The following is a 13,744-nucleotide window of genomic DNA, read 5'->3' on the forward strand; positions in this document are numbered from 1 at the left end:
TGAGCTCCAGAAATAAAATAATGTGATGCTTAGTTTAAAATTAGTGCCACCATGAGGATCGAGATTAGATCCTGCTGGAGCTCCAACGGCCGCAGAAGAAAAGCAGAGTACAGAATGCAGAGCAGGCCGTCCTGCTGACGGTCAGGCAGGTCCAGCGTGAAGAGAGTAAAGAGATAGGGGAGAAGAGCAGAGTGGAGTCTGTGGCTCAGAGAGGGAAAGCTGGGAGCTCTGGGTTACAGATGCGGAGCTGAACCCACAGACGGAGTTAGTAAATACAGAGTTTGTGCTGGAGATGAAACGCAGTCGGAGTCAGAGCCGCTGCTGTAAACACACAGTGCAGTGGCAAGTGTTGTATTTGTGAAGTTTAATGGAGCCTCTCACTGCAGAGTGTTTACAGCTTCACCACCGCTGAGTGTGTGAGTGTGCGTATGAGTGTGTGTATATGAGTGTGTATGTATGAGTGTGTGTGTATTTACGGCTGCATTCAGCCTTTGATTTGTTTCATTCTCTCAGCAAAGTAGAAGTTTAACCCTTCAGACTCCACACTGACCTCTGCTGGCCTCTCTGTGTTTCACTGGACAGCCATAATTTAAAGATTGTTAGATTTTTCAGTTTTTAATCACAATATTTTAGTTTTTGATTTGTAACAAAAAATGTTCTGCGTTAATATTTGTCCTTTTTTACAAGACAAACAGGACTTCAGCTCAGAAACAGTAACAGTATAGAGTTTAGTTCAACATTTAACTCTTTAAATGCGTTTTTATCGATTTATGTGATTATTAGTTACTTTTGCTGCTTTGCTAAATGAATCTTTTTTTTTATAGTATGAATATTTCTAAACTTTATCAAACTTGAGTGATATCAGCCAATATTCATAATTATTTACAGCGCCTCTTAAAGAGTTACTTTAATCAAATCTACAGTGTAAAAAATGTAAATAAAGTGTTGAAGTTTTTCAATCAGACACATAATATCACATCCTGTAATAACTGTGTGTAAATACGCTGTGTTTAATATAGCAGCGCCCCCTGGAGTCTAACTGCAGGCATTTCACAGTTTGTTTGTCTGTAATAATCAGTCTGTGTTCAGCTCTCAGGTTTGAACAGTGCATATTAGGCCTGTTGTTGGTTGAAGGTTACTCAAGTTGCCATAGTAGCAACCCACAGTGCTGGTAAACTGAGTTACCGCTATAAGATTATAAGATTTTACAGCTTTACTGAAAGGCAGTGAAATGAAGGCTGCAGTACTGAGTGTTCTCCGCAGGGGGGCAGTGCTGACAGTAGAATTATTATCAGTTACAGGGTTTGTCTGTGTGTGGATCTGGAGATTCACACACACACACACACACACACACACACACTCAGTACAGTATTACATTCTGTTTCCATTTATTTTGAAGTGTAACAGATTAATGAGTTCATTTGTAGTTCCTGTGAGACGGAGAGCGTCACAGTTCACTCGGAGCCACAGAGCAACACACATTTCCATAGACATAACCAGCTATTTAAACCATCACTAAACACTGTTTAGACTGTGAAGTCTGTAAAAGGACAATATTACAAGAAGTTGATTGCTTATGTTTCCAAACATCCAGAAGGGGGAGCTCTCGCTGTTTTTACTCATATAAAACACCACGTTTGAGTATTTATCATCTTCTATTCAGAGCAACATTTTTCACTAAAACAACCCCAAAGTAATAGTTCAGCTTTCAGTATACCACTGTTATATCACTGTAATACCACTGTAATACCACTGTTGTACCACTGTAATACTACTGTTATATCTGTTATATGACTGTAATACCACTGTTATATCCGTTATATGACTGTTATGTGATTAATACCACTGTTATACCACTAATACTACTGTTATATCTGTTATATGACTAATACCAATGTAATACCACTGTTATATCAGTTATATGACTGTTACACCACTGTTATATCGGTTATATCACCATAATATCACTGTTACTGTGTGCGTTTGTGTCTGTGAGTGTGTCTGTGAGTGTGTCTGTGTGTGTGTCGGTGTGTGTGTCTGTGTCTGTGCGTCAGTGTGTGTGTGTGTGTGTGTGTCTGTGTGTGTGTGTGTCGGTGTGTGTGTCTGTGTGTGTGTGTCGGTGTGTGTGTCTGTGTGTGTGTGCATGTGTGTGTCTGTGTGTGTGTGTCTGTGTGTGTGTGCATGTGTGTGTCTGTGTGTGTGTGTGTGTCTGTGTGTGTGTGCATGTGTGTGTCTGTGTGCGTGTGTGTGTCTGTGTCTGTGTGTGTGTCTGTGTGTGTGTCGGTGTGTGTGTCTGTGTATGTGTGCATGTGTGTGTCTGTGTATGTGTGTGTGTGTGTGTGTGTCTGTGTGTGTGTGTGTCTGTGTCTGTGTGTGTCTGTGTGTCTGTGTGTGTGTCTGTGTGTGTGTGTCTGTGTGTGTGTCTGTGTGTGTGTGTCTGTGTGTATGTGTGTGTCTGTGTGTGTGTGTGTGTGTCTGTGTGTGTGTGTGTCTCTGTGTGTGTGTCTGTGTGTGTGTGTGTCTGTGTGTGTGTGTGTCTGTGTGTGTGTGTCTGTGTGTGTGTGTGTGTCTGTGTGTGTGTGTGTGTGTCTGTGTGTGTGTCTGTGTGTGTGTGTGTGTGTCTGTGTGTGTGTGTGTGTGTATACGCCACCGATTAGCATGGCTGATCTCTGGTGCTGTGTTATCTGGAACAGCACTACAGAAGAGCCTGTATGATATTTATATATGTGAAAGTGTTTCTCCTCCAGTGGTTATTAGTCTTATGTTGAAAGTGTTGGTAGGGTGATGTTTAATGGTGCACAGCGCCACCTGTTTATCTGGGGTTACGCTCGCCCACTTACATTTCTACAGTGGACATCAGTCAGTCACTCAGTCACTCATTCACTGTCACTCACTCACTCAGTGACTCAGTCCGTCAAACATTCACTCATTAACTCACTCATTCACTCATTAACTCACTCATTCTCTCAGTCAGTCACTCATTCACTATCACTCATTCACTCATTCACTCAGTCTGTCACTCATTCACTCAGTCAGTCAGACAGTCACTCATTCACTGTCACTCACTCAATCAGTCACTCAGTTGAGGTTTTATGTGTAACAGTACGTCCTACAGTGTTTATAGAGTCTGTGAGTGACGGCTGTTGTTGATGTCCGTGTTTCTGTCCGTAGAGGACTCTGGCTGGTATTTCCCGCGAGTGAAGCGTGATCCAGGGCGCTTCCTGCAGCCGTGTTCAGCCTCGGTGCGCCGCTGGCTCCGCAGCCTGAAGGAAAATGGCAAAATCCTCCTCCTCATCACCAGCTCCCACTCAGACTACTGCAGGCTGGTCTGTGATCACATACTGGGGTGAGTTATTCTGCTTCCCTTAGTTCCTGTTGCCATGGTAATCAAGCTTTCAGCTCCGGCTGCACTGGTAGCATCAACAGCCCAGAGGAGACATTTCTGAGACATTTCGCCGTTTAAAGGTGAACCGTGATTACGAGACGTTACGCAAACACATTTAAAACGTGGAAAAGTTTCTGTGAACGATTTTTGCGTTGAGGGAAATTTTTAGCGGCTCAACGTTAAAGTGGGTTTTTGTGTTTAAGGCTGGAGTTAAGGAAGCTGCCCCTTCAGATAAAGCTAAATGCTAAAGCTAATGCTAACACAGAGGCATCAGAGCTAGTCAGAGTAACATTATTTGCTTTTGATTACAAACATGCACAGTCCTGTTTAATGACTGACTGCTGTTGTGGGGACTGTGGTGGTCCTTCTGCTGAGGTGGTCTGCCCTGACATCACTTGTTCTAGATCATTTAATTAGGTTTTGTTTATTTGCAGCAGTGAGAGACTCTCAATGTAACACCAGCTTATTTGTCACATTTTATTGAAGATCTTATTTCATACAGCGATATATTAGTGAACCTCAGCCAGTGGAACAGCATGTATGTCAGCTGATGGACCACCTCTGCAGGGAGACCACCACAGTCACCACACGGTCATGCTAGCTATCATGGTGGGAGTAATTAATGAATTCCAACAAAAGCTGGTTTGCTCTGCGTTTATACTCACCAAAATGTAACCATTGAGTTCAGCGTCACCCAAAACTCAACACAGGTTCACCAACGCAAATGACAACGTGCTGCAGATGCTCAGTCCTTCTGTACAAACTCAGCGTGTGTTCTCACGTTACTGTGGAGGTTAAAACACGCTGTACTGAAGGGGGCGCTAGAGGACAATCAGAGAGGATCTACTGTTGTTCCAGCAGCTGAACGTGGGCAGTAGAGGAGAGTGAGCTGCTTCAGCTCTCCTGCTGGAACTGAAAGACCATAACGGATCATATTTTTATGATTATGTAAGCCGACTTTGGTGAGACTCGGCTCCTCATCTGCTGTGGCAGTTCAGAAACACGCTGGCGGTCTGAGACCGCTCGGACAGGGTTGGCTGTCATTATAGCACCCCTTGCTGTAACAATCAGAATGCAGCTCACACTTGCGTCGCGTTATGAAATGCGTCTTTACACATTTTTGAACTTAACAGTGTCCAACACTCTGCATAGCTCACAGCGTCCACGTCCTGCACACACACACGTTTGAAAACGTATTGACCAGAAACCCGATAGAGTTTATCAGACTCTATCAGTCTATCCTGATGAGTCTGTGACCAGTTCAGTCACTGAGCTGCGAGTTTGTTAAACTTGTTCAGCTGCCGATGGTCAGGACAGTCCAGCTTTACACGCTCCTCACAGACTCCTCTACGTTTTTCACTCTGATTCGCTGCCACTGACGTTCTCGCTGCAGGAGTTTAACGATGGATAAGAGAGTTCAGAGCTGACAGATTGGCCGAGAGACGTGTCAATCATTATTTCAGGTCAATTATAAACTGAAAAGTTTTTTCTGGACAGAACACCGTCCAGCACCTTGTTTCCTGTAGAAGGACCGTCTGGTCCAGTGAGGGTCAGTAACACCTCCGCTGAGCACAGAGACTGCAGAGGTGTGAGTTAATGAGCTTGTTAGTTTGGTGTGTGGTCAGTCATGTGATGTGATGGCTTTTCTTCAGGAAGGACTTTGAGGATCTTTTTGATGTCATCATCACGAACGCTCTGAAACCGGGTTTCTTCTCCCTCATTCCTCAGCAGAGACCCTTCAGAACGCTGGGTGAGAGACCTGCACGCAGCGTCCATCATAAAACACACTGATACTGCTGTATTACATATTTTAATAATGTATATTATATTAGACAGTAATGCTGTTTTACATATTTATTTATATATATATATATATATATATATATATATATATATATATGTATGTATATATACATATATTTTTTTTTAATTCTGTATATTATATTGGACACTAGCCCTGTTACTGATGTATGTTGCCCGCGTGGTGTTGTTGGTCATACGTGTCTCTAACAGTGCGGTTTCTGTGTTTCAGAGGTTTTTAGTGAGATAGACTGATTGTTTGAGCTGTGGGTTTGTGTTTGTGTAGTGAACGATGTGGAGGACTCTGAGGGTCTTCCTGGTCTGGAGAAGCCCGGCTGGTACTCTCAGGGAAACTGGCCTCACCTACACGACCTGCTGAAGAAGATGACGGGCAGAGCTGAGCCTCGGGTGAGAGAGAGAGAGAGAGAGTGTGTGTGTGTGTGTGTGTGTGTGTGTGTGTGTGTGTGTGATCAGGGCTCTCGGAAAGAAGCTCATCTGTTAATCTGTGATTTGTCACTGCAGTGACAGAAACTGAGAAAAAACGCAGATATAGTACCTTTACTATAGGACTCTCTCTCTCTCTCTCTCTCTCACTCGCTCTCTCTCACGCTCTCTCTGTCTCTCACTCCCTCTCTGTCTCTCACCCTCTTACTCTCTCTCTCTCTCTCTCTCTCTCTCTCTCACTCTCTCTCTCTGTCTTTGTCTCTCTCTCTCAAATGTACATATGTATTGTCAAAGCACAATAAAAATGATCTATGTATCAAAAGTTAATAAAAATAATAAAAATAATAATAATAATAATAATAATAATAATAATAATAATAAACAAAATACAAACCAAGATTAATGTATGATAATGCAATAAATAAGAAGAGAGAGAAAAACAAAAGTTAATTATCAAATATATTTATGTGAGTAAGAAGAGAAAAAATGAAACTGTACTATAGATATACATATATAACAGTGAAGGTAAAGAAAAGGCTGTGGTGTGATGGTCACCCACTGTCCCGGAGTGTATGGCACTCGTACACATATCTGGCTGCAGTGGACGCTGCTGGACCCTCTCCTAATATAATTACTAATTTATCTTCATCTCCCAGCGTCCCAAAGTTATTTATTTGTTTTTCAAATTGATTAAAATATTTATTTCTAATAGACTCATATTTTGGGCAGTTCAGTAGGAAGTGCACCTCTGTCTCTACCTCACCTGTCCTGCAGTGACCACACACTCTCTCCTCTCTCGCTAGCCAGGGCTTTTTAAACCTGCCTCTCTCGATGGCCAGGCTGTGGTCACTGAGCCTGTATTTGGTGAGGATCCATCTCTGCTTCATATCTTAGACAGTAACAAGATATTCAGCCAGTCTGTTTTGCTGTTTTAGGGCCAGAAAGCAGTTCAGTCTGTTTTGTGAGTGAATTTGGTGTTTCCAGTGTTCCAGGTAGGTATTTTTACTTTGTTTAATAATTTGGTTTACTCTGATTGGTGTTTGGGAAGCAGTGCTGGTCAGAGAGTTTGGGTTGTTGGGGGTCAGTGAGGTGGTCAATCTCTGTGCCAGCTGACACAGGGGGCTCTTTTCAGGGTTCAGCTCCTGGGATTGGAGTGCCTGAAACTGCAGTTTTGTTTTGGGACTCGATTTAAGGTGCATCCAAAATCTCAGTGTTCTTTTTTCAGTGTTCGTGATTAGAGGGAATCGGCTAATTCAGCCCTGCAGGCATTCGCTGGTGTTTTTCTTTGGACGTTTAAAATCATTCTGCAAAATTCTGCATGCAGGACTTCAGTGGGATGCTTGTCCCATCTAGTGTAGTCACGACTGAGTGGACCCCAGACTTCACTACCGTACAGCGCAGTGGGCAGGACTACACTGTCGAAGATCTTTGTCCAGATTCTGATTGGGATGTTAATCTTGTGGAACTGTTTCCTGATTGAGTCGAGGCTCTGCAGGCCTTTTCTTTCAGTGCATTCACTGCCAGACCGAAGCCTCCTGAGGCACTGATCTTTAGTCCCAGGTAATCGTAGGAAAGCGTTTGATCCAGGGCGGCGTCTCCTAGACTGAACACATATCTGCTTTCCTGAGATCCGGCTTTCTTTTGGAAGATCATGACTTTAGATTTGTTTGGGTTGACTGTCAGGGCCCAGTTCTGACAGTACTGCTCTAGCAGATCCAGGTGCTGCTGTAGCCCCTTTTCAGTGGGCGACAGCAGCACAAGGTCATCTGCATAGAGGAGAAATTTAAAGTCCGTTTGGTTCAGTGTCAGGCCAGGTGTTGCAGATCGCTCTAGTAACACAGCTAAATCATTAATGTACATGTTAAATAGAGTAGGGGACAAGCAGCAACCCTGCCTGACACCACAGCCTCGAGTGGAGAGATCTGTCATTTTATTGCCAATTTTTATTCCACATTTATTATTGACATACATTGATTTAATGATGTCATAGACTTTACCCCCGACACCGTTTTGGAGAATTTTGAATATTGTGTGGCTCTCTGTGTTTTTGGTTTGATAGATTTCTTAATTTTTTTCTTATTCTTTTACAGTCTTCATCAAACCATTCTTCCTTTGGTTTTTGGCTGTGTGTGATATTTGTGAAATTGATGCCTGCTTTCTTAGCTGATTTATAATATATGTCATTGATTGGAATACATTACAGGACTATACATTACATAATTGGAATGTATTACAGGACAGTGAATGCACTAATAGTGGAGGGGTCCGTGTCAGTGATTACGTAGTCGACTACACTGGCTCCAAGAGCTGAACAGTATGTGAATCTCCCTAAAGAGTCCCCTCTGATCCTGCCATTAAGAATATACAGACCTGAGGATGGACAGAGGTGCACTAGTTCTGTACCGTTTCTGTTCAGGACGTGATCAGGACTGTTTCTTCGAGTAGTGATGGTATTTGTGTGAGTGGGGGTTTGTTTGAATATGTATTTATTTTTGTTTGAATATGTATTTATTTTTGTTTGAATATGTATTTATTTTTGTTTGAATATGTATTTATTGCCAGTAGAATCGATAACGTCACTCTCTGTTCCTGTTCTGGCGTCTGGATCTCCGATCAGCATCACATTGCCCTGGGCCTGGAAATGTCTGATCTCATGATGAAGATCCTCAAAGAAATTGTCCTCATAGTATGGAGATTCTGTAGGGGGGGTATACGCTGCACATATGTATAACTCGTCTTCACAGTCAATAATGTGTTTATTTAATTTCAGCCAAATGTGTGTGGATGCTCTTTTAATTTCTGTTAGATCCCCCCCCCCCGGAGTCTCTACCATGTTTAATATTTTTCTGTTTTAGAGAGGGCAGTAAAATTTCTCTGTAATGTGTGGGACAGTGAGTGTCAGTGTCGTCTTTACACCATGTTTCTAATAATATAATAATGTCTACATCAGAAATATTCATTAAGAAGTCTACATTTGTGCTCTTAAAACCAGATGTTGAGGAGTATAGTCCTTGGATGTTCCAAGAGCTAATGGTAAGGGATCGCATCTTAAATTAAACTGGTATTCACTGACTATTAGTAGATATGTACATCAGAAAGCAACAGTTACAATACGGATTGTATAAAAAAGATAATAATAATAATAACAATAACAATAATTAGAAAAGTAATAACTTTTAGAGTTCCATTTGGTTTATCCCACGATTCTGCAGATAAGTTGGAGTAGTTGTCTCACCTCTTCAAAGGCTGGATGGTCTGTTTGTTTCCCATTGGATACCACCTGAGCATAGGAGGGCTGTTGGCCGGGTTGTGGAGATGCCTGTGTTGTGCAGTGTGTAGCATCACTTGGCAGGGGTCTGCTGTAAGGGTTGATCAGGGTTCTGCTGGGCGTGGTTCTGCTGGGTGCAGTGTTGCTGGGCGTGGTTCTGCTAGTTGCAGTGTTGCTGTGCCGGGACGTACTGTTTGTAGAATTTTGCTGTGAGGTTCTGCTGGGTGTTGCAGTGTTGCTGGGTGCAGTGTTGCTGGGTGTGGTTCTGTTGGGTGCAGTGTTCCTGGCTGTGGTTCTGTTGGGTGTAGTGTTGCTGGGCATGGTTCTGCTGGGTACAGTGATGCTGGCCGTGGTTCTGTTGGGTACAGTGATGCTGGCCGTGGTTCTGTTAGTTGTAGTGGTGCTGTGCTGGGCTCTACTATTCGTAGAGTTGTGCTCTGAGGTTCTGCTGGGTGTTGCAGTGTTTGGTGGGGCTCTCCTCCATCTGTCTCTCTTAAGTTGCACTTTGTTCTTTAGATGGTAGTCTGTGTGACTGATCACATGCGAGTGCTGCTGGTATTCTGGTTGTCCTCTGGCTGGATAAGGTGCTAGGAACCAGGGGTTAGACACAGCTGCTCCCAGGTCATATGCTAACATCCAAGCGTAGTTTTTATCTACATGAACGTGGTCATATAGGTGTTCAGCTGTTAGTGTTGGATGATGGGCAATTTTAATGCCAGTCATACTGGCACATTCTGTACTGATAGTATCATTAATTTCCTTGATCGTTTCGTAGGGAACGTCTTTTCGTGGCAGTAAGGTGGAGATGGTGATGTTAGTGTTTGGAAACTCCTGTTGAGCTTTCAGAGCTGTCTGTATTACTGCTGTTGCGAGACATTTCCTACGTGAACGCAGCTCATTTGTTCCTGTGTGTATAATAATGTTATCTGGCGTACCCAACTGTGCAGGGTGAAGCAGTTCATGTGCTGTTTGGGTTGTGGGGCACCAGAATTTTCCTACGCTGTGTGTTGGAAACATCTGTCGATGTTTTAAAAATTTCCCATTGGAGTCGATGAGTAGTGCTGTTTTGGGAGGCGGTACAGGTCAGCCTGGCATGTGACGTTGTGAATGGTGCACAACAGGAGGACATAGAGGGGCTGGAGGGGAGTGATCCTGTAGGTTGTTGTATGTAGAGGGCTCATTATGTGGAGAACTGGAGGGGTGGAGCTCTGGCTCACTCTGAGCGCTGGAGGGGTGGAGCTCTGGCTTACTCTGAGTGCTGGAGGGGCGGAGCTCTGGCTCTTTTCCACTGTTCTCAGGATGTAGTGTACGGTCTTTTGTATAGAGGGCGTCTGTGCAGTGTCTTGTCTCCTTTAGGAGCTGCTCTGTGAGGCTGATGATCTGTGTGTCTTTCTGTATCAGCTCTTCTTTTAATCTCATCAAATCATCTTTTAGAGTCTTGTTTTCTCTTTGAAGTGAATTCATATCTCTTTCAGTTTGTCTGACTTTATTCTGAGTCTCTTTCTTGTGCTGAGTTAGTTCAGTTCTCGGTTGTTGAATAATGTCGTTTTCAGCAAGTTTGTTTTCTCTCATTTCCATCATCTCCACCTCTAGTAGGGAGAGGCAGTCCTGAATGCGCTTGACTGTTGCAGGTGTTCTGGGTGAGACTCCGCTGGTACCGGTTGGGTCTGTTAGAACGGTCCTGAGGCCTGTTTGTGGGGGTGAGGCAGACATCACATCACTGTGTTCTGCTGTAGGGGGTGGAGTGGGTATTCTTCTCCACAAGTGACTTCAGTCTTTAAAAGTCCTGTTCAAATTTTTCAAGATTTGTTTCCGACCCTTGAATCATGATTGTTCCAGTTTTGTAGACATTTGTGTTAAATTTTGGTGAGCTGTCAATGTAGAGCTGCCTCATCGTTTTATTACCACACATTTTAAAGTGCTTATTGTCAGTAAGGAGAGCTGAATGCCAAACATCTGGGTGTTCTGTGTAAAACAGTAGGTCAGCTTTAGTTTCTCTCCCGTTTATTATGGTGAAATCTGCTCTCAGTGGGTTTTCTTTTAATATTTCTGCCTTGTATTTCTTCTTTTTGCTCTCACTGTTGGCATCTTCTGGGTATCTGATAGCTAAGGAGCTGAGGCTCTGTCCACTGACCTGCCCCAGCAGTGTGTCCAGTGTATCCAGTGCATCCATTTCTAACTGACCGAGCTGAGTGAGGACTAGCAGTGCTGAAAATGTTTAAAGCTGTTTAAAAAGCTTCTCTCAGCAAGTTATAAAGGAAGCTCACCCCTTTATCAGTCAGTCTGCTCTGGTGTTTTCCTCTGTTAGTGTTGTGTCTCCTAGATTTGGTCCAGGTCTTTTCCTGTTCTTCCCCTGTTGAGCAGTTTTCTGTTGTTGTTGTTTAAACGTGCTGTCTGAGATGCAGCCCAGGTTGATAGCTGGATCTTGTTAGATCAGTTTCTTCCTTTTCTGCTGGTCTGTAGATCCTCAAAGTTAGTCTAAATATTCCTGGTATGTTTAGGTTGAGTTTAGACTATTGTTTGCTGCTGTACATCCAAAAAATCAACAAAAAAGTGTAAGGTTTTAGGAGCTCATATTCTTTGCTGCCCACTGCCTGTACGACACTTATATCTCCAAGTTGGCCTGGGAGCGGTTTGGGGTCCCCAGGATTGAGCTGGAGGAAGTTGCAGGGGACAGGGTCGTCTGGGATTCTCTGCTCTCCCAACTGCTACCGTGACCCTATCTGGAATCAGCGGTTAACAATGATGATGATGATGATGATTCTTTGCTGCTGTTACTGCTGCTGAGAATTTATATCTCAGTACTTATTTGTTTAGTACTTATTTAATTTAGTACTCTCTCTCTCTGTCTCTGTCTCTCGCTCTCTCGCTCTCTCGCTCTCTCTCTCTTGCTCTCTCGCTCTCGTGCTGCTCGACGTTCCTCACGTGTTCTCACTAAGCGACACGTGGACAAACCTGAACACTCAGAACGTTCCCCCGTTCACTGATCAGTGATGCTCTGCATGCCGATGCCGTCTCACTGAGACACGAGTGGAGGAAAGAACGCTGGCTGGTCAGTTACTGCTGGTCCATGTGTGGTTCAGATCAACGGGTGCGGGACTGGTTTCCATAACAACAGAGAACCATAGAGGAAGTTCAGCACTCCAGCTGAACACGCTGTAACATCTCTGACACGGAGCAGAGAAACTTTCACTGAACACACGATAAACGGACGAAAATGGAAGGAAACAAAGAGGAAAGTGACCGACTTGGTCAGTAAAGTAAACATGATCAATAATAAGAATCGCGATCATGATTACAGTTTATGCCGCAGGAGCAACAACGACGACCACAGCTTTAATATGCTGGTGATTTCTGCCATTTACGCCTTGCTAGATAATCAATCACAGTCACTGTATGTATTAATATTAGCTTGTACGCTGAGCTCGGCTACGTCACTCTTGCACAGGCCGCGTCTTCAAATACTCAGAATGAAAATGATCAGTACTGAATGATCAGTACTAAATGATCAATACTGAATGATCAGTACTGAGTGATCAATACTGAATAATCAGTACTGAGTGATCGATACTGAATGATCAGTACTAAATGATGAGTACTAAATGTTCAATACTGAATGATCAATACTGAATGATCAATACTGAATGATCAGGACTGAATGATCAATACTGAATGATCAGTACTGACTGATCAGTACTGACTGATCAATACTGAATGATCAGTACTGACTGATCAATACTGAATGATCAGTACTGAACAAAAGCAGAACTGAGCAGTTTTCAGTCTTTGCTCTGAAGGATTAAATGTATGATTTATTGTGATAGAATATTATTTAATGGGTTAAGCAAATATATATATATATAAATTTAACATATTTTAACATAAGTTTTTTATTCTATATGAAATGTGTGCTGCATAAAGAACTTTTTTATTAATATTCCACTTTAGACATTTTAAAATATCTATTACTGTGGACTAAACATTACCCCGACCCCATACCGTCCACCAAAATCAAAGATCCCACCACCCAAAAGCCCCTCAGCCCGGCCCACTGAAACCTCTCTCTGTCAAAAATGTAAAAGTTGTCAGACCTGCACACTTTAGCTAATAATAATAATAATAATAATAATAATAATAATACTCAGCCCTCCGTCTCTCACACCCTGCTCTCTTTAAAGGTTGTTACAGATCAGCAGCTGCTGTTCAGGTTCAGTTTAACTGCCTGTTTGAACCTGTTTGTTTTGTAACGACTGACAGAAGCTTCGTCAGAAACGAGTCTGAACAGAACATTCAGCTTCAGAGACACTCAGGACATCAGAACAGCTTCACTCTCATTAGCCAACCTGCTAACCCTCTCAGATTAGCCAACCTGCTAACCCTCTCAGATTAACTAACCCTCTCAGATTAGCTAACCCTCTCAGATTCGCTAACCCTCTCAGATTAACTAACCCTCTCAGATTCACTAACCTGCTAACCCTCTCAGATTAACTAACCCTCTCAGATTAGCTAACCCTCTCAGATTCGCTAACCCTCTCAGATTAACTAACCCTCTCAGATTCACTAACCTGCTAACCCTCTCAGATTAACTAACCCTCTCAGATTAGCTAACCCTCTCAGATTCGCTAACCCTCTCAGATTAACTAACCCTCTCAGATTCACTAACCTGCTAACCCTCTCAGATTAACTAACCCTCTCAGATTCACTAACCTGCTAACCCTCTCAGATTAACTAACCCTCTCAGATTCGCTAACCTGCTAACCCTCTCAGATTAGCTAACCCTCTCAGATTAGCTAACCCTCTCAGATTAACTAACCTGCTAACCCTCTCAGATTAGCTAAACCTCTCAG

General features: G+C 43.1%; 1 protein-coding gene across 1 annotated transcript in view; it reads left to right on the forward strand.

Moving 5' to 3' along the window:
• The window catches only part of nt5dc1 (5'-nucleotidase domain containing 1), a 57,020-nt gene that overhangs the window by 31,316 nt on the left and 11,960 nt on the right, over positions 1–13,744 (forward strand). The window contains exons 7-9 of the mRNA XM_036582556.1: positions 3,172–3,346; positions 5,038–5,135; positions 5,472–5,593. Coding sequence (XP_036438449.1) covers positions 3,172–3,346; positions 5,038–5,135; positions 5,472–5,593 — 395 coding nt within the window. The remainder of the gene's footprint in view (positions 1–3,171; positions 3,347–5,037; positions 5,136–5,471; positions 5,594–13,744) is intronic.

The sequence above is a fragment of the Colossoma macropomum genome, unplaced genomic scaffold (genome assembly GCF_904425465.1).
Source record: "Colossoma macropomum unplaced genomic scaffold, Colossoma_macropomum, whole genome shotgun sequence".
Lineage (NCBI taxonomy): Eukaryota > Metazoa > Chordata > Actinopteri > Characiformes > Serrasalmidae > Colossoma > Colossoma macropomum.